General features: G+C 37.0%; 5 protein-coding genes across 5 annotated transcripts; 1 reads left to right on the forward strand and 4 right to left on the reverse strand.

Annotated features, from left to right (window-relative positions):
- Window positions 1-482: 482 nt before the first annotated feature.
- LOC132175990 (galactoside 2-alpha-L-fucosyltransferase) lies at window positions 483-4,336 on the reverse strand. Its single transcript, XM_059588089.2, has 2 exons — window positions 3,608-4,336; window positions 483-2,141 (listed from the first exon to the last, which is right to left on the reverse strand). The coding sequence occupies exons 1-2, from the start codon at window positions 3,861-3,863 to the stop codon at window positions 673-675; spliced, it is 1,725 nt and encodes a 574-aa protein (XP_059444072.2). The 5' UTR covers window positions 3,864-4,336; the 3' UTR covers window positions 483-672.
- Window positions 4,337-6,873: 2,537 nt separating this feature from the next.
- RPE (D-ribulose-5-phosphate-3-epimerase) lies at window positions 6,874-12,724 on the forward strand. Its single transcript, XM_059588088.2, has 10 exons — window positions 6,874-7,175; window positions 9,304-9,418; window positions 9,623-9,763; window positions 9,851-9,964; window positions 10,796-10,874; window positions 11,392-11,501; window positions 11,604-11,660; window positions 11,871-11,940; window positions 12,047-12,155; window positions 12,476-12,724. Exons 1-9 carry the CDS (start codon window positions 7,063-7,065, stop codon window positions 12,094-12,096), a joined length of 849 nt encoding a protein of 282 aa, XP_059444071.1. The 5' UTR covers window positions 6,874-7,062; the 3' UTR covers window positions 12,097-12,155; window positions 12,476-12,724.
- A 1,151-nt stretch (window positions 12,725-13,875) lies between these two features.
- On the reverse strand, window positions 13,876-17,258 carry LOC132176408 (RING/U-box superfamily protein). The gene is made up of 5 exons (XM_059588601.2): window positions 16,881-17,258; window positions 16,150-16,328; window positions 15,638-15,721; window positions 14,403-14,558; window positions 13,876-14,156 (listed from the first exon to the last, which is right to left on the reverse strand). The coding sequence occupies exons 1-5, from the start codon at window positions 16,978-16,980 to the stop codon at window positions 14,034-14,036; spliced, it is 642 nt and encodes a 213-aa protein (XP_059444584.1). The 5' UTR covers window positions 16,981-17,258; the 3' UTR covers window positions 13,876-14,033.
- Window positions 17,259-18,275: 1,017 nt separating this feature from the next.
- On the reverse strand, window positions 18,276-20,074 carry LOC132176225 (Tetratricopeptide repeat (TPR)-like superfamily protein). Its single transcript, XM_059588370.2, has one exon. It carries the CDS (start codon window positions 20,015-20,017, stop codon window positions 18,581-18,583), a length of 1,437 nt encoding a protein of 478 aa, XP_059444353.2. The 5' UTR covers window positions 20,018-20,074; the 3' UTR covers window positions 18,276-18,580.
- A 591-nt stretch (window positions 20,075-20,665) lies between these two features.
- Window positions 20,666-23,601, reverse strand: LOC132175624 (Pentatricopeptide repeat (PPR) superfamily protein). The gene has a single exon (XM_059587624.2). It carries the CDS (start codon window positions 23,536-23,538, stop codon window positions 21,472-21,474), a length of 2,067 nt encoding a protein of 688 aa, XP_059443607.2. The 5' UTR covers window positions 23,539-23,601; the 3' UTR covers window positions 20,666-21,471.
- Between the last annotated feature and the right edge of the window lie 298 nt (window positions 23,602-23,899).

The following is a 23,899-nucleotide window of genomic DNA, read 5'->3' on the forward strand; positions in this document are numbered from 1 at the left end:
GAGGTTAAAATTTTTGGACAACATTACCCTTCTAAATGCACTAACCGGAGAAAATTGAGGGAATTTAAAATAGAGATGATCATTTTCTCAGAGGCAAGGAAGCCTTTGTCCGAGCAAGAGGACTTCTCAAGTGATTCCATAAAAGAGGAGGGAAGCCTTTGTCTGAGCAAAAGGGCCCTCACGTGGCTTCCTACTTTTGCAAGAGAGCCTCCTCTCATAAATTCTTGTCGAAAGAGGATGGTCTCAGGGGCATTCTCATTGGGTTTGGATATGCAAGGCATGGGTTCGACTCCTAAATATAGGAATCTTCATTCCTATTTGTAGTATCCCCTTGAGTATCGTTAATGTCCTGGTAGGGCAAACAATTAAGCTATGGCTTAGCTGGTCTTGAGGAGGCACCTGCGGCTTCCTCTGTGGATTGGTGTTACTATAGTCATGTACAGGTAAAATAGTCACAATTGGTCTCCCCTTTCAACCTTTTTCAATTAAAAAAAAAAAAAAAATTCCAATGGTAATAAGAGGAATTTCCAGTTGCCACCTAATACATATATCATTACATAACCAAAACTAGTTACCATCTCTTTTGCACACCCAAAAAATGCAACATCATTGCGACAGTTACAAGAACACACATTCATGATTAAAGTTCATAAATTAAAGAAAAAAAAAAGATTAAAGTTCATCGAGATGATCCACAAGCTTAAGGCCCCAACTCATGTCCTCGCAATGCCTCACATGAGGAACAAGTGCACCCGTGTCAACCCCCATCTTTGCCTTGCAGTCATAGAATGGAGGTGCATGGAAGCAAGGTTCCATTGACATGGCTCGACGACAAGGTGGGTTGGGGGCGGTCCGATTCTCAGGCTTGTAGAGTATCCATGGCTTTAACCCTCCAAGACCCTGAGCCACATACCCGAAAGTTGACCACGAACTCGTGACCAACACATCAGTCAGGCTCAGTAAATACATCTCTGTCCATGCCTTCCGGTTGTGCATCTGCTTCTCTGTTTGCTGATACTCTTCATGGCTTGGCTGGTATATGCCAACCACCTCGCCTGTAACAGTGGGATATTCCCAATACATTTCCCTAATCTTCTCAAAGTACCCGGAGCTCAAAGAAGTCATCAGCACAGCTTTAGACTTGTGAGTTCCAGATGGACCAATAATAATATGTTGCTCTCTGTTGATTTCTGGCAACAGATTCTCCTTCATGGTACAAGCTAGGATCTGATCTAGTACGTGTTGAAATGGACCAGTCCCTGTATCAAAGACCCTGATCTGGATGCCTATTCTTTCATCTGCTTTAGCTAAATAAGATTCATAGTATCTGGTAATAAGTCCCCAAACCTGATTTGTGGGGTGGAAAAGATATCGGCCCATCAAGTGGAAAACTGTATCCTTCTTTGGGAAGAGCTTACTCAATTCTTGCTCAAAAGATGGGATCAAGAAAAGAGATGGGATGAAGTAGTTGTCTGTTTTCACGATCAACCAAGGCACTTTCTGCAGAAAAGTTTGATCTTCATCACAGAAGAAAAGCTTATCATGATCGTTGTAATCGTGGACTAGATGGAGGTACACAGAAGGTGGCGTCAATCTATTCGAATTTGTTGTAATTGTAATATTCTTCTTCAACATTTTCCCGTAACACTCCCGAGATTCCTGATTGAACTTGTTGAATTGATTTTTAAGAGGAAAATCTGGAGGCAGGAACCAGGAAACTTCTGGAAATGGTTCACATAAAAGATCAGCCACATCAACTCCAGGGTCAACGAGTAGAACACGGTTTGTGAGGAGAGCATAAAGAAACGATGAAGCTAGGGAAAGTATCCTATTCCCTAATCCACTAAAGGAAACCCATACCACATAATTACATTCTAAGGGCCCTGTGTAATGACCAGATTTCAGTTGCTCCAAGGTTTTGTTATAGGATTCGGTATACGGTCCACATTGTTTATGGAGAGCCTCATATCTCCGCAACCTGGAAATGAGGTAAGAGGAAGGTTTGTGTGATAGCTCCTTGCGATATTTAACCGACTCATACCTGCTAAGACAAGATCCTTCATCAAATCCAGCAGACAGTAAGCCACCAAGCAATTTATCCTTTGGCACCTCAGTAGACTGAGAGACACTATCTTCTGAACCTAGGAATTAGAAGAGTACACCATCATTGACAAATCATGTCACTCAGAGATACAAGTAAAATAGCCAATAGACCATGATCAATATGGATATAGCACAACTTATTGGGCAGTCAGAAACAGATCAATTGGCATGCAGTAGAGTAAACCAAATAAATAATTCATTAACTAACAAAAATGTTGCCATTTTACATAATCTCCCAAGAGTTTGGAAATAGAAATCAACAATGAGAACCATAACAAGCTTGAACAGGAAAGAAGATACACTTATTATGTACCAATAGAAAGTACGGGCAGATCAAACCTAAGAGATGTAATTAACTTTATTTATAAAATCATATAAACCAAGTATCACTTTTTGCTTCTTGAAAGTAAGACGTAAGTGAAATCTTACATATTTTAGGTTGGATTCAATTAAATCATACAATTTTGTTTCCCCCCTTGAAGGATGACTTCCAAAAATATCTTCTCCAAATGCTAGATAGGTAGTTATTGCTTGAAAATCTTTTGACATTGACAGAATATTTGGAGTGTGATTTTGCTTCCCTAAATCCAATATCTAACACAAGTAGACAGATTAAGAAAGGTCAGGAATTTAAAACTAGAGCATATCAAGGATACCAAAGTAAAACAAGCTTCATAATCTGAGATATGCATGAAGCAAATTCAGTAAATATAAATAGCCTCAAACCAGTCTATCCAAAGTAAAAAGAAAAGTGTATAAATATACCAACAATGTAAACATGTTTTGCACACAATGTAATGCGCGCATCATGTAAATATAACAGGAATGAGCACATCGAGATGAACAAGCGGTAACATGAAGAAATAGAATGGAAACAATGCAGTTGTAAGAGGGGGAGGATAGCAATATTGTGGATAATATGTGATAGCAATGTCTGAGACAGTTAGGTTGTGCACGGTGAAGAACATACTGCACCTATAGGATGAAGGATTTAACAAAAGCTAAATGTAGCAAAAACATGAGTCGGTGCGCTGTTAGAAAACGCATGATGGCAGATGGTTTACGAAAAATTCATAGCCCTAAGATTGAGTTTGATGGTGCAAAGGGACTAATTAATAATCTATATAGTTTCTTTGATCTAATGAATTGAGTTTGCGTTGAGCTTGCTCTCAACACCAATGACATAAATCAAACCCAAGAAACACACTTTATGCTACATCTTCAAGAATGTAAACCAAACGTGAAACGATGTTCTGCCAACATTTCACCAACCAAAAAAGGTGAATTCTTAATTATAATATCAATAATAGAGAACAGCACAAATCATCAAACAGAAAAACAAAACATGCAACTATTCACCGTGGCAGAGCAACATTTTCGCATATATAAGTTTCAATGACAAAAACCCAACTAGAAAGATTCCCAAAATCAAGTACATTACTTCTAGAACATACTCAAACTCAGTCAAACACTTGAACCTTAAAAAAACCCAACAAGCAAGTACCTTGTCTGGGTTCCACCTCAAGAACCCTTTTTTCTGAAAGTTCCCAAATGCTATCTGAAGGTAGGTCACTGAGAACCACAGACACTGAAAACAGAACCGAAACAACCATCAGACAGACGACAATGATCCCCATCAGCCTCATCGGGTTGGACCCCAATTTCCTATCTGAATCTACCAGAACAGTGTGGGTATCCGAATCCGGATGACTTGCTAAATCATCATCATCATCATCCGGGGTTTTCTTGAGCCTCTTCATATGGGCAAAGCTCTCATCTGGGTATTGCCAAGATCCGGCTGAGGTCCCGTTTGGAACAGATGGGTATCCAGATCTTCGTCCGTTTTGATCAATGGGTGGGCGTGTTGCAGCAGAAGAGTAGTTTTATGAGCAGTGTTGCTGTGTTGGACTGTGAACTACGAACTTCTGCCTCTCTGGTTCAATTTTACGGTCGGACACGTTATAGATTAATCATAGGGTGATCAAAGTCCTCTCAGTAATCCCACTTGGGATCTCTAACCAATCCCGCCAATACTCAAAACATAAAGATTATTCCCGCATGGATGTAATTGTCTTCCTCGCAATAGTCTTCTCCTATTTTCTATGTTTGTCGGTGACGTGATTGTATGTTGCGGATTTTCCTTTTCGGTGCGCTTTGGCTCATCTGGGTAATCAGTCAGTTAAGTTACCTCAAAAAGTTATCACGTCAATTTGTAAAAAAATTGTTGTAAAAACTATATCATCTCTAGCATCACTGTGCCAACCCCCAAGCTGCGGCAATGGCCGATCTAATGATTTATTTTAATAGGTAAAATAATAAAATATAATGAAGTTGTAACCGGTGAAAAATGGCTCATTGCTAGATAGGAAAACTTTCATCACACAGCAGCGATGAACAAGCACAAAATAAAAAATTTGTGGTAGTCTAGTAAGTAAAAAGTAGTGTAAAACACCATCTCCTCTAATTTACTCTGGTTTTTAGACTGAAATTTGGGCTGAGTTGAGTTTCATAGGGCTAAAATGTCAAGGATATGAAATTTTGGTTTATTTTATAGGGGTTAGTAGAAAATTTGGGCATAAAAATATTTTTTCAAAACAATCTAATAGGAGCGGGCACCGGCGCCCGCCGTTGTGTGTATCCGCCACTGCCCCCCAAGCCTCTTGGGGTTGAAGCTTTGGAAACCCATTCTAAATCCTATAACTAAAATATATCTATTTGTATAGTTGATCACATGTTGGTAGCCTTCCTTCTATAATTACTCTTTGAGAGATAACAAGAGAGTGAAAAAGGAAAAGTGTGTATACTTCAAAATAGGGTCTCTCGCCTTTACTTAGAGGACTACCATTGATGTGGTAAGTGCTCTTGATATGGAGAATAATTCTCTCAATTTCATTTGAAATGGAAGGAATCAATTTAGTTGTTCTAAGAGGGTATTTTTGTCCAAATGAAAAATAGGGAGTTCAAAAATAACAAAATTGCCCCCTAAAAATAATTAACTTGTTCCTCTTTATTTCATTTGAAATGAAGAAGATCCAAGTCCCTTTGATATGACAAGGACCGGGAGTCGAGAATATTATATAGAAGGTGGCATATTACCACGAATAGCCTTTTTTTTGGGGGGGGGGGGGGGGGGGGGGGGTTACGTTAACAGTTCATTAATTTATTAAGCCAATTTTAAATAAACAAGACCGTAACTAGGGAATACTTAAGATACCCTTCCTTCTATGGTTCCTTCACCACGTGTATGTCGGGTAAGAGACCGTCTGTCGATGCCCCCATCAAGAGAGAGATGGATGACATGCTGGACGCAACCCTACTTAAGGTTGAATAGATCTTCTAAAGCTCAAGGGTAATTGGCTTTGTTGGGCTTGCCCCCGCCCCCAAATTCCAATTTTTTTTTACCGTCTTTCTTTATTGGAATTAGTTCTTGATACATACTTTCTTATCAAGTGATCGTTTGGATGGCTTAATTGTGCTATTTAAGATGATGTCTTTTTAATAGAAAGGAAATAACTAGACTTAATTATTACAAAAAATTTGTTCAATATGTCACTAGTTGGAATTTTTTATTTCTCCATTTCATGAAATTATTTATTTATAAAAAAAAATTATTTACAAAAATCTTCAGTGTTCTCGAAAGGGGAGAAAGGAAAGTGACTAACCATTTGATCTGATTCAATGAGGTGGCCTGTTAAGATAAGAGAGAAATGAATAAGAATTTAGATCTGGCCCTAAAAATAAAAAATAAAATCTTATGCATGATCGGATTCGGTGCCATCGTATGTGTGGAAACTGACGAAACCCGCACGTGCGTCAACGGTCATTCCTAGCAAACTGTCCTGTTTAGTATTTTGAACTGCTACAGAACATAGAGAAGAGAAGAGAAAGAAAGAAATAGAAATGACAAAGGAAAATAAATTAATATCTTATTATTACTAATGTTATTTTTATTATAAGGTTCTAGCCCTCTAGGTCTAGGGTGCCTTGAAATTGTCCCCTATGGAGGGATGAAATTACTAGTCACTGTAATTTACAATTATGTGGAATTTTTAACATCATCAAGTAGGTGCCATGCAAAGAAAAAAATAAAAAAAATAAAAAAAGCCTCTCTTGGCACCAGATAATATTAAACATTCTAATACTTTTTTTTCAAATGATCTGGTCCATTCAATAAATAAATAAATTTATATTATTTTTTTTTTCTTCCTTAAATGAATGTAGGGTCTAAATCATTTGAGAAAAAAGTGTTGAGATGCCTAGTAGCCCTCCTTGGCACCACTTGTACACGGCAAAGTTTTCCTTCAAATTATTAGGTTGAAAGAAATTTTTTTAATTTAATTTACTAGGTTAACATTTGTCTTTAAAATATGTAATTTCCCTTGCTTTAAAACAATATATTAATTTAATAAATTGAGTTGAAATACTTTGATCAAGGACAAGAAAGTTTTATCCATTTAACAATATCATTTCAAGTATCAAACTATAATAAATATTTCTATAATCAAACTATTCATAAAAATTAAAATTAAAGTGCATGACTTCCAAACTTTCCCTTGAAGCAACCAAATCAAGATAAATCCAAATTCTTGCTAACTTTCTTCGGACCAGAAGCATGGAGACAGCAAAGTTGGCTAAAAATCCTACGTAAAGGCTTTAATGGCAAATGGCCAAACCCAAAAGAAAGAAGGAAAAATAAATAAATTAATTAAGCATCCTCCAAAGAATCTCCTCTCTCTCTCTCTCTCTCTCTCATTTACAAGTCAGCAAGATAGAGCGCCAACCATTGCAGATAAGCAAATCCCACGCAAAACATGAGGCACGTGTCACCCACGAGAGAGAGAAAGAAAGAAAAAGGACCAAACTTTCTCCCACTACCTAACCGTTGAGGCCTCAGAGAGACACCCATTGATAGATAGCGAGAGAGATACAGAGACACACTCACAACAAGACGAGGAAAAGATGTCAACTGCTTCATTGTGTTCATCAATCCAATCCCAGATCAGTGGGTTTGGTGGGGGTCTTAAGCTTCAAAAGCCATCTCTCTCTCAACCCAGTTCGCTCACCTTCACAAGGTATCGTTTATTCTAATTTGGGGTGTGTTTCCCTCTTGGATATGTATTGGGTATTGCTATTTAGTGGAGTTATGGTGGCTAAAATGGCAAATTTGTGTGTTGGAATGAGACCCGATTCAGAAATGACATAGTTTGTTTGTTTTTTTTTTTTTTTTTTGATGAATAATGACATAGTTTGTTTTACTGTAAGGATTCAAGAAATTTACTGCTGTGCAATTGTGGTATACATCAGTTTGTGCTTCTGGAGTGTCACTCGAATACTCTGTCTTTTAATTGAAATACTGTGGTTGAAGGAACAAGTTTTATGAAATTTATTTATTTTCTCTCTTTACTTTCTTATGAGATGGTTAAATGTCGTGAGTATTAGAAAACTTCAAGGTGACTACGTCAATGATTCGCGGTTTAAGATGACCAGAAATCTGTGTAGAATTCAGTATTCTGGTTTCATGTTATGATAGATTGGCATCTTTGAATTTTGTGCGGTACATGCTCGTGATTGTGTTTAGCTGAACTTCGAACCAGCTTTTTTTCTTTTGCAAATAGAATGGATAAATTAGTGGGATTTGGATTCAAGGTGGGCTAGTGTTTTCTGTGATCATTAATCTAATGAAAGTCTAGGTTAAAGATACAGTTGAATCGTCCTCTTTCCTGAGCAGACACAGAGGAATTGTTGAAATAACATAATTTTTTTTATCTTTTCATTGCTTTTGGTGGGTAATGGGCGAAGGGAATATGTTATAATGATGCGAAAGACAATAGCAAGCACCAGTAAATCCTCTCCTACTTATTCTTAAATTCCCTCCACCATTGATCTTTCTCGTTCACTTCTATACAAATTTATAACCAATTTCTTACAAAATTGTCTATGATGCTATTGGCTTTCCTAGAAAAATTATCAGTCTTTGAATTAGAAGTCCCTTATTAGTTGATCCCATATCAACAAGAAGATTCAATATCCTTGGCGATGGATTGTGTAATATTTTTTCCAATACCATAAGTAAGAAGCTCCACGTCCCCTTCTATTTGGAAAAGTAATTTTCCAGCTGTTTGCAATGTATAGTAGAGAAAGGTCCTTTATGTACAATATGCTAGTTCTTCTACTAGGTCCAACAATTCTAGCATTGTTTTTAAACTTTTGTCGACTTTCTTTGATGAACTTGTGATTAGCTTGCTATGCGATCTTAAAATACACAAGAATTTGCTGGAGAAGAGCTTCTACTTTGCTACCTATCTACTGGAATTGCACTCTGCAGGAAAAAAAATAAAAAAAAAATCAAGGAGGTTGCCACTGAATATGTCATTTATGTTTCTATGATTAGAAATTCAGAATGAAAACTTATCTTATTAGTTCAGCATGAAAGCTCTTATGATTTCTTATACACTTCCATTTTTTTTTTTTTTTTTGATAAGTATATACACTTCCATTTTTTATGCTTGTCTATATAGGTTATCATCCTTTGAAAGGATAATGTCAAGGTCCATCTAAGGTGGAGTAATCACAACAAAACCCAATTGTTCTATATATTAACTTTCATGTCTTTTTATTTTTATTTTTTTAATATTTAAGTTTCTACCTTTTGAGGAACTATGCCAACTAACGCATATGGCAAGGAGATCTTACAGCTATGGTAATTCCTGAAAGTCTAGTTTTCGTAAATACCAAATTATTAATGGTTAACCCACGTTGAGTTGTATTTCACTCTTCCTATAACCTACACCACCATTGATTTTTCTGTTGATTTGTATGCAAATTTAGGTCATTTCTTTCTCTCAATCGCTGTATGTCAGCACAGATTTCTGTTATTTTTTTATCCAATATCTAATGAACATAAACCAGTATTAGGACAGGCATTTTTTAATTCTGGTGAACAATAAGGTTTTTTCCAAGTAGCAATTTGTGGATAATTGTTAAAACTGTTCTTTTGGAGGCTTCATTCAAAATGTTGAATTTTTTTTTATTAGTGAAATTATGTTCCTTTTTCTTTTTCTTCTGTGAGGTGTTGATTCATGTTTAATTAAGTGCGCTGTATGTGGTGAGGACCAGGCATAGCTTAAATTGAATTTTCCTCTAGAAGATGATGCTTCTTGTTTCTGATATAATTTGATACTTCTTATTGCGTGATTTCAGGAGAAAGTATAAAACTGTGGTGAAGGCTACTGCTCGGGTTGATAAGTTTTCGAAAACTGATATCATTGTTTCTCCATCTATTCTCTCCGCTAACTTTGCAAAGTTGGGAGAGCAGGTTGTTAGCATTTTAATATTTACCACACTCTGCTTTTTGCTTTATTATAATCCAAAGGGTTCATGTACCTGTTTGAGCACCCACCCAAAATAGCTACTTTATTCTATATAAGTTAGACACCCGTTAATTGTTTTGTTAGGTTTTATGTCAATTTGTTATTGGTTTTCACAGGTGTTGTTAGCATTTGACTCTCACTTTGTCTAGGTAAAAGCAGTGGAGTTGGCTGGTTGTGATTGGATTCATGTTGATGTAATGGATGGCCGTTTTGTTCCAAATATTACAATCGGACCTCTCATAGTCGATGCCTTGCGCCCTGTGACAGATCTTCCTTTGGATGTGCACTTGGTAGTCTTTCTTCTACCTGTATTTTTTCAATTGTGCAAGCATTGAGCCCTTTTTTTTTGTTGCTTATATGAAATCAATGTACTGCAGATGATTGTGGAACCTGATCAGCGAGTGCCAGATTTTATCAAGGCAGGAGCTGACATAGTCAGTGTTCACTGTGAGCAATCTTCCACCATCCATCTGCATCGTACGGTTAATCAAGTATGATTTTCTCTATGTTATGTTATTATATAGATAATGCTATATGCTACATTCCCATTCTACCCCTATCCCACTAGGCAGTACTCATCATATATATATATATTCAAAGGCTGATTGACACTACCACATTAGCCTAGTGGGATGAGGGGGTAGTATGTTGTAATACTCCATTATATATGTTATGAAAATAGTGATACGATTGATTTGTTGTTATAAGGTTTAGTTTATAATATTTTGGTTCTCAGAATTCAAATAATATATCCATGAATCTCTTGATAAAATATATAAATATATTAAATGTAATATAAAGAGAGAGAAGAGAGAGAGCGAAAGTATGTAATAGACTACATTGTATTGAGACTGATTAAATTAAGAGTATTACAGAGGCCTCTATTTATGGAGAGACTATGAATGATAGGCAACTGTAGACTAAGGAAAGGTAAACCTAGTAGGCTAAGGAAACTCTAGAATCCATAAAGAAGTAAATAACCCTAGAATAATAAATAACCATAACATAATATTCTTAACATTAATATACAATCCCATTAAACATAGAGGAGGAAATCATGGGATTGTTGCCTTGCCTGGATATGCTTGATCTAAGCTCCCAAATTCGGTGAGCAATGTCTTGGTTTCTGTTAATGCTGGTTGGGGTTTCCACCATTTTTCTGTAGGTGTTCTGCAAGAAATTGCGTGTTTTTTGTCTTCTTCTATTTTTTTGGTTCGGAGAGAGGGGGATCATAAACACTCTTAATTGGAGATCCTTTCCCTGTTTTAGTGTTATTAGTTGCATGTCTTTGACTGTAACTCGATTCTTCTCATATTACTTAGGTAAAAAGTTTGGGAGCCAAAGCTGGAGTTGTCCTAAACCCTGGTACCCCACTAACTGCAATAGAATATGTCCTTGATGGTGAGTTCTTTTTCTCTTATTTATTTAGTTGTTTATTTCTATGTAATATGCTTATTCCTATTAGATAAGGTGTGGGCACATGTCCTGCCTTGCCTATGTGCTATTTAACAAGTCATTGGAAATGCTAAATAGCTTAGACTAAGTAAAGAAAACCAAATACTCTAAACCATTTGGACAGAGAGTAGCTAAACCATTTCTAACACGTGGCCTCTGAAGGGAGAAAATTAATTGTTAATGATTTTGACAGACAAACAATGTGCATAGTAATTTTACATGTATAGCATTTACTAAGTTCACTATCTACTGACCTCTATTCCATCAAATATGCAAAAAAGATTTCTTTCTTCGGTTCTTCCCTACTGCTTTGCTCCTTGCAAACGTCATTGATGAAAAGGGAGAGTCTAAACAGAAAAGATGGTAGATGATTCACAGAAACTCAAAAACAATACAATGCTACAATTATTTGGGATTTATCTGGTTGGATATTTTGAAACTAAGGATCTTTTTATGTTAACAGTGGTTGATCTGGTCTTGATCATGTCCGTAAACCCTGGGTTTGGTGGGCAGAGCTTTATTGAGAGCCAAGTGAAGAAAATCTCAGACTTGAGAAGATTATGTGTAGAGAAGGTATGGTTTTCCAATCATAAATTTTATGCTTGGTTGCTTCTTTTGTATGTCATATGTGAACTCAAAAGCGATTGACATTTTTTGGTAAATTTATTTCTGCAGGGAGTGAACCCATGGATAGAAGTGGATGGTGGAGTTAGTCCCAAAAATGCCTATAAGGTGTCCAATCTAGATTCATTCTCTCTCCACCCCCATTTTGATTTATGGTGAAAACTTTTTTTTTTTTTTTTTTTTTTTTCAGTTTCTACGTATTGAATCCAGGTCTCCCAATGATCTGGATCACATCTTAAAAAGATAGTGTAATAACTTGCACAACATCCTATGATTTCATTGACAAGAAAAATTTATAGTTGTTTCCTATGCTGGTAGGTTATTGAGGCTGGAGCTAATGCTCTAGTTGCTGGTTCTGCTGTCTTTGGAGCCAAAGATTATGCTGAAGGTATGGCAAAACTGAACCTTCATTAGTACCAAAAAAAAAAAAAATTTAACGTGTATAAGTTCATGTACTGAAATTGTATTTGTTGTTTAAATTGGCTATCTTCCAGCTATAAGAGGAATCAAAACCAGCAAAAGGCCTGTAGCTGTTGCAGTGTGAAATGACCTCGAAAAGATCATATTCCATGCAACTTGCGATACTGTATTCTTCATTTCCATGTACATTACTTTCTCTCCTGATCAGATTTTCTCAATTAGATATTGAAATATGAACTCCATAGTTTCTTGTCGTCAAAACAAGAACCACGACTCTAAGAAACAATCCCTGAAGAAGATAACCAACTGCATATGAGTGTTTTGGTGGAGGTTCATCTACACTCGGAATTTCTGTTGTTTTTTTGTACGATGTACATCCACTCTAAGGGCATCAACAAGTTGTATGATATTTCTCTTTTGTTGGAAGTGATCTCATGAGCATGATTTCTTTTTGTAAGGTTTTTTTACTACCTAATTTGAGCATGGTTTCTTCAAACTTGCAGACAATACAAACATGTCAATAAGCAGCATACCGCTAGCTACCTCCAGTTTCCGGGTGTGCCGGACTTCCTGCAAATTCCCTGTCATCAGTGATAAATTAGTAAGAGATCAAATGAGCGGTTGGAATACCGCCTATGGGGCATTGTTTGTGTACCATATCCTGTATCAGGATTTAATAATTCGAACTTGCAGCCCTTCACACTCTGGAACTAAGCAATACTTCTATTTTGGTAATGCAATTTTCTTGTCTATCTTCTTTTTTAAATCAATTGAAGGTGCAAAATAAATAAAAAATGAAAAAGAAAACTCCCTTATGCTTAGTTCTTTTGTTTTTTTTTTGGCAATGAATTATTAAAAATTTTGTTTAGCCCTAGGCAAAGTCCTGCAGCCCTGGAACAAGACCATCTACTAGTTTTAAGCAGATCTTTGCTCTATATGTACTCGAAGGAAAGGAATAAAGGTCACCATTTTCTCTTTATTAGAGTGCAAGCATTCGACTAGGACTAGTTTGTTAGTCTTTTTGATTTGAGAATGGAAAATAAAAAGTAAAATAAAATTTTGGGATAAATGTAAAATTAGTTCTTATGGTTGGTCTAAATTACAAATCAATCATTGTGGTATAAAAAATAATTTATAGGTTTATATAGTTGGCCTAAATTATAAATCACTTCATGTAGTATAAAAAATAATTTATAAGTCTTCTGAGTAGGCCAAAATAACTGTTTACTCTCTGAAATTAATTTTCGTTAACTTTGTCATGTCATACCCAATAAAAACGTAACATGTGTTATTATTAATTTATGACTTTAAAAAATGACAATTAGAATTTTTTACATCATTTTAAGACGCTAAGATTATATATCAACCCTCACTCGTTATCATACGCACAGATAATTTACTCTAGCAGCATGAATTGTGTAGCAAAATAGGCAGCCTTCAAACATCATGATGGTAGCATTCCCATCTCCCATCGGTTGAACCTCTCCACTCTACCAGACAATGGGAAATACCCTCCATAATGCTGCAGTGTTTGTTTCTGGTTTCCTTTTCCTTGTTACATTTACATACCACCCCGCCCCCCCCCACAAAAAAAAGGCTTATCAGGATGAGGGTAATGAAGAAATGCATTGCTCACTGCAAAAATTCTGAACCATCTGGAATCAAGACCAACAATTTATGAGCCAAGAGTAAGAGATTAACAGGCATGACTCTTTGATCAACCATATGACTGAAAAAGCAAAATGGTCTTGAAGGAGAGGCCAGTGAAGTGGAGTGATGCCTTCCTCATGGAAATGTATGCAAGGAAGGCTTTACTTGGACCATATTTGCCAATAAGTCACATCTCAGCATCTTATAGCTAGCAAACAGCTTTTCTCTTCCATCAAAGGCAAACATACAAGGATAAAATATAAATTAATTTTGTATTTCTGACTATATTTTCTGGTAAACACCTTAAAAATACAAACACTATATTAAAAACACCAGTTAAAGAAAAAAGGAACAAAAAAAACAGGGATCTTCTCTCTATACAAAAATAGAATCCTATACAAATATACAGATTTAAACTTCCTTTCTACATATAGGGCATGAAGCTTGTTTGACTAGCCATTTGTCCACACATTTCAAGTGAAAAATGTGATGACACCAGGGCAAGCGCCTCGCAATTTCTCCTACTTCAATATCCTGCAAAACGCACACACGTGTCATTAGGGTTGTATTGTATGGCTAACATATTAAGTAACTTTTCCATCAAAATGAAGTGAACTCAATTTTGATGCAGATTGTAAATGTACTTGTGATTATTAATTTTCTGTAGCTGATTAATAGTAAATTTGCATCGATCATAGAAATATCTCTACTACTAATTGAAACCGGTACACAAACATGAATGACCATTGCAAGATCCAAATCTTTGCAAAAGAGTGATACCTGCAGACATATCCTACAACTGATACTTTGTGCTGCCTCGATTTCCTCCATCACATGACAAGGTAATCTCCACAGTGAATCGTCAGACAATCCTCTAGATGCAACTCCACCATTGACATCAGGAATCTCATCATAGCCTATATTAGCAACGCTAACCTGCACAATCCAACTAAAAACATTTGAAAGTTATCACTCAAAAATAAGTTTAAAGCAACTATGAGCTTTACAACCATCCGACTTGTAAAAAATAATTTCACCAAAGCTAAGATGTCCATAGAGTATGTAAATTGCAACATGAAGCGTAAGCCCTGCCTCAAAGAAATCCCAGATGATATGAACATACCAGGCATGCAGAAGCAAGTTGATACCTAAAATGGTAATATGTTCCCCTCAGCCATATACTTAACAAGTTCTTTATAAAATGTCCTAACATAGAGTCATATATATATATATACGACAGAATAGATGTTTAGGGATGTGAAATCTAAAAATATCAATAATATACTATGAAGTATATACTTAAAATGAGAGAGAAAAGGTATAGTAACAAACCTCTTACGGATAAAGTCAATCCAAAAAAAAATCTTCTAGGCGAAACAAAATTAAATTCTCTCAAACATGAAACTCTTTTTTTTTTTTTTTTTCTTTTTCTTTTCTTTCTTTTTCCCCCTAAACTGTCTGACATTTGATTTTTTCAGAAGTTAATTAAATTTTCTCAAATATGAAACTCTTATTTTTTTATTTTCTTCTCTTTCTTTTCCCCCCTAAACTGTCTGACATTTGATGTTTTCAGAAGTTCCACATATTGCAAAAGTGAAATGACCCAGAAAATACTAAATGAAAAAAAAAACAAAGAAGACAAAAAAAACATATCCAGCATAAGCATCATATATATAGTCACTTGAAAGCACAAAGAAAGATCGTGCAATTGTTTTTTCTTTCAAATTTACTTGCAAAAATAGAAAACAAAGAAAACAGGACAGAGTGAAGAAATATCACAATGCAGGTTATTAACTATCGTTCATGGCAAGCTGGAAAGATGCAATCTGGAAACACAAATTGACAGGTGCTATAAAACAAGAAGCCCATCCACTTGCTACCATCCCACTTGTTTGAGCATGTATATGAATATTCATGAATTTAAGATGCACAGTACAAACAGCTACTCCGTTTAGGAAGCACTTAGGGGGAAATAAGGGAAGAAGAAGAAGAAAGAAAAACAATAGAGTAAAAACCTGCCAACGGTGAGCAGTTAAAATTTCCGGTGCAAATCGTTCCTCGACAAACCTCCCGTGAAAAAGCTCCTCTATGAAATCTGCCTGGACCCAAAAGGTAGACAATTGGTCTACAGCTAAGAATTAAGCCAAGATGACATTTTCACAAAAATATATAAAAACTCGATTATGAGGAACCATGAGAGAATTAGTAATAAGAATACATGTTTCACCAGAGGGTAGACATTGTTCTTTCACTAAAGATTAAGCCAAAACCACCCTCACAAAAATTAATGAAACTCTATGATGATGTCATGTGAATGAATTCTCCCAAAAAAGAAACCAAAGGCTTCTCACAAGCCCAAAGATCTGGCAGCAAACCATGATCATGACCTAGGTTTCCCAACCATGATTGATAACTTGACCTATAGAACTCATCAAGTCCTATTTTGGCAGGTAAGAAATCATGAATGTGGAAACAGCCCCAGAGAAAACTGAGGGAAACAAACAAAGAACAAGGCCTAAAAACCAACCATTGATGATGAACTTCGCGATCCATATCGTTCCAGACACCAGTAAGCACGGGAAGCCTCCAGAACCTCTACAGAGAGCACAGCCCCAGCAATGGCACCAAGTCCAGCTCCACGAAGAACACCGCTGTCAGAAGCCTTACCAGCTAGAGCACCAGCAACAGCCCCTGTGAAAGCTCCAGCTTCAAGTGGAATACATAAAAGATATATCAGTAAATACAGTGAGATAAAACAACAACAACACGAAGTTACATGTCCACCCCAAAAATAGTCCCCTTTTTTTTTCTCCTTTTTTATCACTCCTAAAAATCACACCATTTATAGGTATACTAGAAGGTCAACAAATTATATCCACGACCACAATTCTAGAACTGAGAAGAAAAGAAAAAAGATCAAATCTTTTTCATTACTGGAACATTCTACCAAGCTCTAACGTTTCATGTCAAGCACGTACCAAAGAAATTCAGGGATTTAGACAAATTTTCCTAGTATAATACACAAAAAATTCATAAATAACCAAGAAAAATTGACAACTTCACATCAAATTCCCCAAATTTTAAACAGTAGACACAGAAAAATGAAATCCCAGCCATCAATAACATCACTACTTAACGTATACATGGCAGTAGTATTCATAAACAACCAAGCCCACATGCTCATTAAGAATTTCAAGGAAATCCCACAATTCTAAATAGCTCAATTCATGCCAAACAAAACAATTAACAACAAACTACCAACAGCGACGAAGCCCGTAAGAGCTCCGGATACAGCGCCCACGATGAATTGCGGTACACAACGAAAAGTCCTAGCCCCATCGAACCCCGTTTCCTCCATAACCGGCAAGTACGGCCGAACCGGGCTCGAACCGCAGGCGTCCGAGCCGGACGGGTATTAGCTAGCTACAAGAGCAGACTGAGCAGTGTCTGCCGAGATTTACATTCATTCATATGCAGGGAAAATAGTAAAATGAGGGGAAAGGCTGGAAAGCCTAGGTTTTCGAATTCTTCAAGGATAAGAGAGGCCCTGGATTTGGGGGCTAAGTGGTATTGGACAATTGGTGGCCATGGAAAACATGAGAGAAATGCTAGGAGTTTTAGCGGCGGGGGTGTTTCCAATTCATTCATATAAACTTTTTCGTTTTTTGGTAATAAGTAAATTGTTAAACTGTATATATGAATCATTTTGATTTATTTATTTATTTTGACATGTCCACACGAAGAAGAAATGGGGAAAAAATTCGAACTAATAACCTCCGCTTCATTAAGCATGATCCACAGCCGATTGAGCCACTATTTATATATATATATATATATATATATAATTTCAAATAATATTATTTATTTATTTACATTTTCTCAAAGGATCTAATTAAAACACCACCACCTCTCATTCATATATTATAGTTATTTTTGTGCTTTCATCCCAAGTGTGATATTATTATTTCTTCTAGCTTTTGATCCACTCGAACGCCCAATATTGTTATTTGTTAATTAGCAGACCAACTCTTGTGCACGATTTTTACTCCCATCCTCTAGTTAACTAGGAAGCCAGAGTAATATTATATTTACAATTCTTTTTTTTTTTTTTACAATTTGTTGACATGAAGTTAATATTCGATTTGAGTTATGCCCATCACTAAAATAATTTAGTACCCTCTATTCACATGCTGACAGGTGTCAACATTGTCCAAAAATAAAAAAACTAGTGAGTAGAGCATTTTGCCATTATTTTTCATTTAAAAAAAAAAAAAATACTGTTTTCAACATCTTACATCTATGACTATAAGGTGGGTTTTTTGTTTTGGTCCAAAGCATATAATGTTGAAATAGCATATTATTACATAGAGAAGACTAGTTTTAACTACAAAACAACTACTACATGCATTTGAAAGCCGGCATGTATGTCTTGAAGTTTATGAATTATCCTTATAGAATAACATTTTTATTTCATCATTATCCCACCAAGTTGACGTAACAATGTCAATTAGTCATTGTTAAAAAACATATATCCAAAACTAATCGGCACTTTCACATGTAAATACTGATAGGGTAAAAGTGTAATTTCCAACCTTACTTGACTTGGAATACTGCAATAGCGCCAAAAATTCTGAGCAGATGTTATCAGTTATCCTTCCAAGAGATATATCAAGTAATATCTGTATCCCGTAAGAGAAATATCTTGTAGTCCAAACGTCATTATTCCTTTCAGAACAGCAATTGAATGGTTAGGCCAAATTCAAACTGGTAGCATGGTAGGTTCCAATGGATTGGCAGGCAAATGTGGCTTTTGAAGAATCATTTCTTTCTTCTTATCCCACCCTTCTTTGAGCACCATTATTTGTAATGAATCAGTTAGACCGAGCAAACTAGATTTCTTTAGCATAATGCTCGCAATCGTTTGCGTTTTCATGCTGCATTTCAACGACTTCTCTTGATCAATACTCTGTTAAGCTTGAAAGCTCCGGCGAGTAACCAGAAGCTTTCATATTGATAAGCAAGTGCTTGAGAACCACGTATATCTCAGGCCTTAGAGGATGATCTTCATCTGCAGCAACAAATTCACTTATTCCAGTTCCCACCTCAATTGAGCTGCAACCAGGAGCCTTTCGCTGTTTTATTTGACCTCTAACAACAATTTTCTTATCCCACATGCCTTTAGCAGCATAAATATTGGACATGGCAACATAATCACCCGCATGGCCAGGATCCAACTCAAGCAGCCTGCACCGAACTTCTGCCGCAAGCTCGATGTTTCCCTTGAGGCAGCATGCACCTAAAAATGTCCGCCAAACCACTGCATTTGGCTGCAATGGCATCTCCAAAATGAAGTTATAAGCTTCTTTTAGAAGTCCAGCTCGGCAGAAAAGATCTACCATGCAGCCAAAGTGAGACTCTCTAGGCTTTAAACCATAATCCTCACTCATGCTTTTGAAATGTTGCTTCCCTTCCTCCACCATTCCTGCATGGCTGCAAGCCATTAGAACGCCAATGAATGTAACATCATTTGGAACAATTAAAGAGCTCCCACGATCACCATTCCTCTTTTTCTTCCAAATTTTCTTGTCTTTTCCTCTCATTTCTGCAAAAAGTTTAAGAGCTTCTTCTGCTTGTCCGTGAAGTGCATGGCCCACAATCATGGATGTCCAAGTTGTGACATCCTTTTTTTCCATGCTGTCAAAAATTCTCCTCCCATTCACAATGTTCCCACATTTTACATACATGTTAATGAGAGCATTGTTCAAGGATAAATCTATATCGAGCCCTTTTTTATGATGAACATAAGTATGAATCCACTCTCCCATCTCCAATGCACCAATGTCAGCACAGGCAGAGAGAGCAACAGTGATCGCGACATTATCAGGTTCCACATTGTCCATCTGCATCTGCCTGAATAGCTGGAGAGCTTTTTTAGGCTTCTGGTTGTCAACACTGGCAGAGATCAAGGCCGTCCAGCAGACTATATTTTTACAGGGTATTTCATCAAACACATGGTGTGCATCCAACAGACTCCCCCTTGCTGAATACATATTTATAAGAGATGTTTGGAGGTAAACGATGGAGTTGAAGCCAAATTTTATGACGAGCGCATGCAATTGTTTTCCTCCGATTGCGTAATGCTTCTGGGTGGAAGCTTTAAGGACAAACAAGAAAGAAAAGCTATCAATTGTAGAAGGGCTTTTTCTCAAAAGGTCTCTGAAAAACAACAGGGCCTTGGTGTTGCAATTGGAGTTAAGGTAACTTTTAAGGGTTTGGTTTGCTTTTGGTGGTTTGAGGTGAGTATGGAGTTGAACTTTGGGATTAGGATGATAAATAATTGCCAAGAACTTGGTCACCCTTGTTGGAACTAATGGGAACCTTTTCAAATACCTCATGATCTGTGTCACAACATCAAACACATGGGTCAATTTCCTCAGCTACGAAAGTTGAATTATAAGCACTTATTGTGCTTTTTTTTTTTTAATCTAGCACTTATTGTGCTTGATTGACATTATTGTATACTAAACCCGTTTAGTTAATGAATTCAAAACATGTGGTTTGAAAAAAATAGATATTTCAAAATATAGCGTTTGGTAAAATTGAAGTTTGGCCTTTTAAAATTGTGTGTTTTTAAAAACACTCCATTCCCTACAAGTTTGAAAACATGGATTTATCCACATTTTTAAACCACATTTTTTGTTTTATTTTTCTAACAAATTCCCCTTCCCCACCAATCTTCATATTATTGTAATCAACCCAAAATTTAATAAGCTAAGCACATCCTATAGCCCCGTTCGAGATTGTGTTGGAAAATATAAAATAAATAAAAATTGAAAGAAAAAAAAAAGAAAAAAAAAAAGGGGGCTTTATCTTCAAGTTTTTTTAGAGCAAAATAGTAAAAAGAATTTCCTTTTTAAGTTTTTTGACCAAACAAGCCCATTTTTGTCTAGCACGGTTTTATGTACTTTTTAAGTGTCTTAACACAATCGCAAAATCGCAAAGATACTCTAAAAACTTTAATCGGACATTATAGTACTGGCTGACAGAGCGGCTACATAGAACATATAATGCATATTATGCATTTATTCTTGGTGCTAATAAAGGGGACCAAACAATGGAAACTTCCAAACGCTTGACTAAGAGGAAACCTTGAGAAACTGAGTTCACAAATCCAACTGTTTGACAAACCAAAAGATTCATCACAGCAGTTAACTATTACTTTTCATCACCATTTAGTTCAGATCGGGATTGTAGAAGAGCCTCTGCTCGAGCAGGAGGCTCTCTCAAATAGCCTCCCTACAGTTTTTCTGGCCCCCTCCTCTTTGGGCAGGGAATTATAGAAGATCCAAATCCGTTTAGTTCTCACACCACGTATTCACATAGAACTGCAACAATCCCATTTCAGAGCAAAAGATATTCATTTGTATTGTAAATTCTGAGTTCTTAATAGCCTCATTTACACCAACTACTGAGCTGTAAGAGTACGTTGAACTGATGTTTGGAAAAGGAAGAAGCCCAGAGGACTGATATCACTAGTCTTCAAATCAGTCTAGCTTGTTCTCTTTACACCATTAATTAGGAGCTCTTATCCACATTAAACAGCCATGTATGTGCACAGCTCCTCAAAGTTGAAGACCAGTCAACAAGAATGATCATATATGGCATGCTCAAGCGACACGACTGGTAGAGAGAAAAACATTGGCAATGAAATGTCGACATGACTTATCATGCTGCAAGCTGCAAAAGGAAGAGATGAGCTGTTGTATGCCCTCTCAAGGTCTCAGAGGTCCTTCAAAGAAGATCAACCTTCCGGCTGAGGAAATAACATCCAACAACTTTAGTGTGGCCCTCACTCATAACTGTTGCTTCCTGTAACCAAGAAAGATCCTGGCATCAGTCCTCCTGGATCCTGATTCAAAACCCCAAGACCTGCATCAAGTAAATCGTCAGAACACTTCTGAGCTGATTTCAGATATTCATTTTCTTGATAACCCCTTGCCAAAACATGGTGTATGACTGCATTTGGCATAATACCCATCTTAAGCATATCTGCGTGCAACATCATCACATCTAGCATATGCTTGGCTTGGAAATGCCCCTGTAACATGATAGTGTAAGTGAAGATATCTGGTCTGAGACCATTGCATCTGATATCTGAGAAAAACTTAGTGGCCTTGAAAATCTGTCCATCGCTAAACAAACCTTGAATTATAGTTGTATACATCACATGATTCGGGGAACAGAAGCCACTATCTGTTCTATTCATTTCATCCCCAGTGGAAGCAGCTCTAGTTATCTCCAAGAAAAGTGAGATCGCATCAGAAGTCCTTCCATCCTTACAGAGTCCATCAATCAAGCAACTAATCGTGAATACATTGGGGCTGAGGCCTGCCTCTAGCATCTCTTTGTACAGCCGGAGAGCGTCTTTCATGTTACCCTGTTTACTATATCCATCAATCAAAGCTGTGTAAACAACAATATCAGGCACAAGACTTTTGATTATCATTTCCGAGTACAAACCCATGGCAGCATCCATGTTTCCTTTCCTGCAATAACCATCAATTAGGGTAGAAAAGGTGATGAGATTGGGTTCTATACCCTTTTCAGTCATTTGAGAACACAGTTCCAAAGCCTTCTCCATATTGCCTTCTTTACAGTATCCATTAATTAGTGAATTGTATGTCACTGAATTTGCAAGGACTCCCTTTTCTGTCATACTTTTAAACAGTGCATCTGCTTCTTCCACTCTACCCAAGCTGCAAAGACCCTTAATAAGTATACTGAAAGTGAAGACATCTGGTAAAATTTCAAACTTCTCCATCTCTGATTGCAAATTCATTGCTTCAGAAAACTTTCCTGCCTTAAAGTGGCCGTCAATCAAACAATTATATACAAATACATTAGGAACAACACCAAACTTAGCCATATAAACAAAAAAGTTTCGGGCAGCCATCAGTTCACCCAATTTGCAGAGTGAATCTATTAGGATACCAAATGTAACAACATTTGGCCACAAGCTATCACCAAGCATGTTCTGATACAAGTTGATAGCTCGTTTAATATTGGCCATCTTGCAGTAACCATCCATAAGAACGTTGTAAGTGTATAAATTGGGGAGCACACCAGAATCCCGCATCATTTTAAACACCTTTTCTGCTTCTGCCATTTCACTCTCACTGCAAAGACCACGTATAAGAGTTGTGTAGACCACGACTGTCGGTTCAATCCCATTCTCAATCATTTCATCGAATAACTTACGTGCCTTTGAGATATCACCTTGCTTACAACATCCATCAATCAATACGCCATACGTGGCAACATTAGGACTCAACCGACGTGATAACATGTCCCCATAGAGTTCCCACATTGACTCAAACCAACTCCTTTTCACCAATCCATTTAAGAGCGCAGTACAAGCCCGCAATGCCGGCAAAGCTCCAATCTTTTTATACACCCAAAGGGCTTCCTCAACAAGACCCAGTTCAGAAAACGTAACGATTAACACTCCAAACACATCGGGAGTGAATTTAGAGCTTTCTAACCGGTTAAGCGCAGCGAAAACAAGATGACAGACCCGGCGGGGACTGCGAGACTTTTGCAGCTTCTGGATTATGTCTTTTACCAAGCACCTGGCCTCGGTGTACAATTTTGCCCTGGTTAAGACGTGCACGATAGCGGAAAAAGGCTGGGCATTCTCCACCGGGTTTATTCGTTTCGTAGAGGCATTGAAGCACCCAAGAGCTTGGTGAGGGGTTCGGCAACTAAGAATAGCGTTTGTGAGATCAGAAGGGGAGGGAGATATTAGTGAAGAAGAAGAAGAAGAAGAAGACGGTGACGAACAATATGTTCTTGAAATGCTCGAAGGGGAAAGCTTGGGATGGATGAGCGTGGTTCTTCGAAAAAATAGCTTCCACATTGCTCACGTGAAACGGTGTTCGTCCATCTATTTGCTTTGCTTCTCTCCATTTCCCAACCGACGTGATAACAAGTCCCCTGTAAGTGACATTGGCTTGATCGAACGGCGTATATAAACGACACGAATCTGACGGCGTATAAACGACATCACTCATCACCTTTTGAGTTTTGATCACATTTTAGCATATTTTTAGAAGACTCTCTCAACTTTTCTTCTTCTAGAGAGTTTATTCTCTCTCGTTTTTCTATGGGAAATACCATTTTACCCTTCTTTTATAACTAACCAGTTCCTTTCAAGTTTTTTTCAACCGAAGAGGATCCCAGTCCTTTCTCTCGTGTCCATCTACTTATTAGAATGGCTT

The sequence above is a fragment of the Corylus avellana genome, chromosome 3, assembly GCF_965113065.1.
Source record: "Corylus avellana chromosome 3, dhCorAvel1.hap1.2, whole genome shotgun sequence".
In the NCBI taxonomy this organism is placed as follows: domain Eukaryota; kingdom Viridiplantae; phylum Streptophyta; class Magnoliopsida; order Fagales; family Betulaceae; genus Corylus; species Corylus avellana.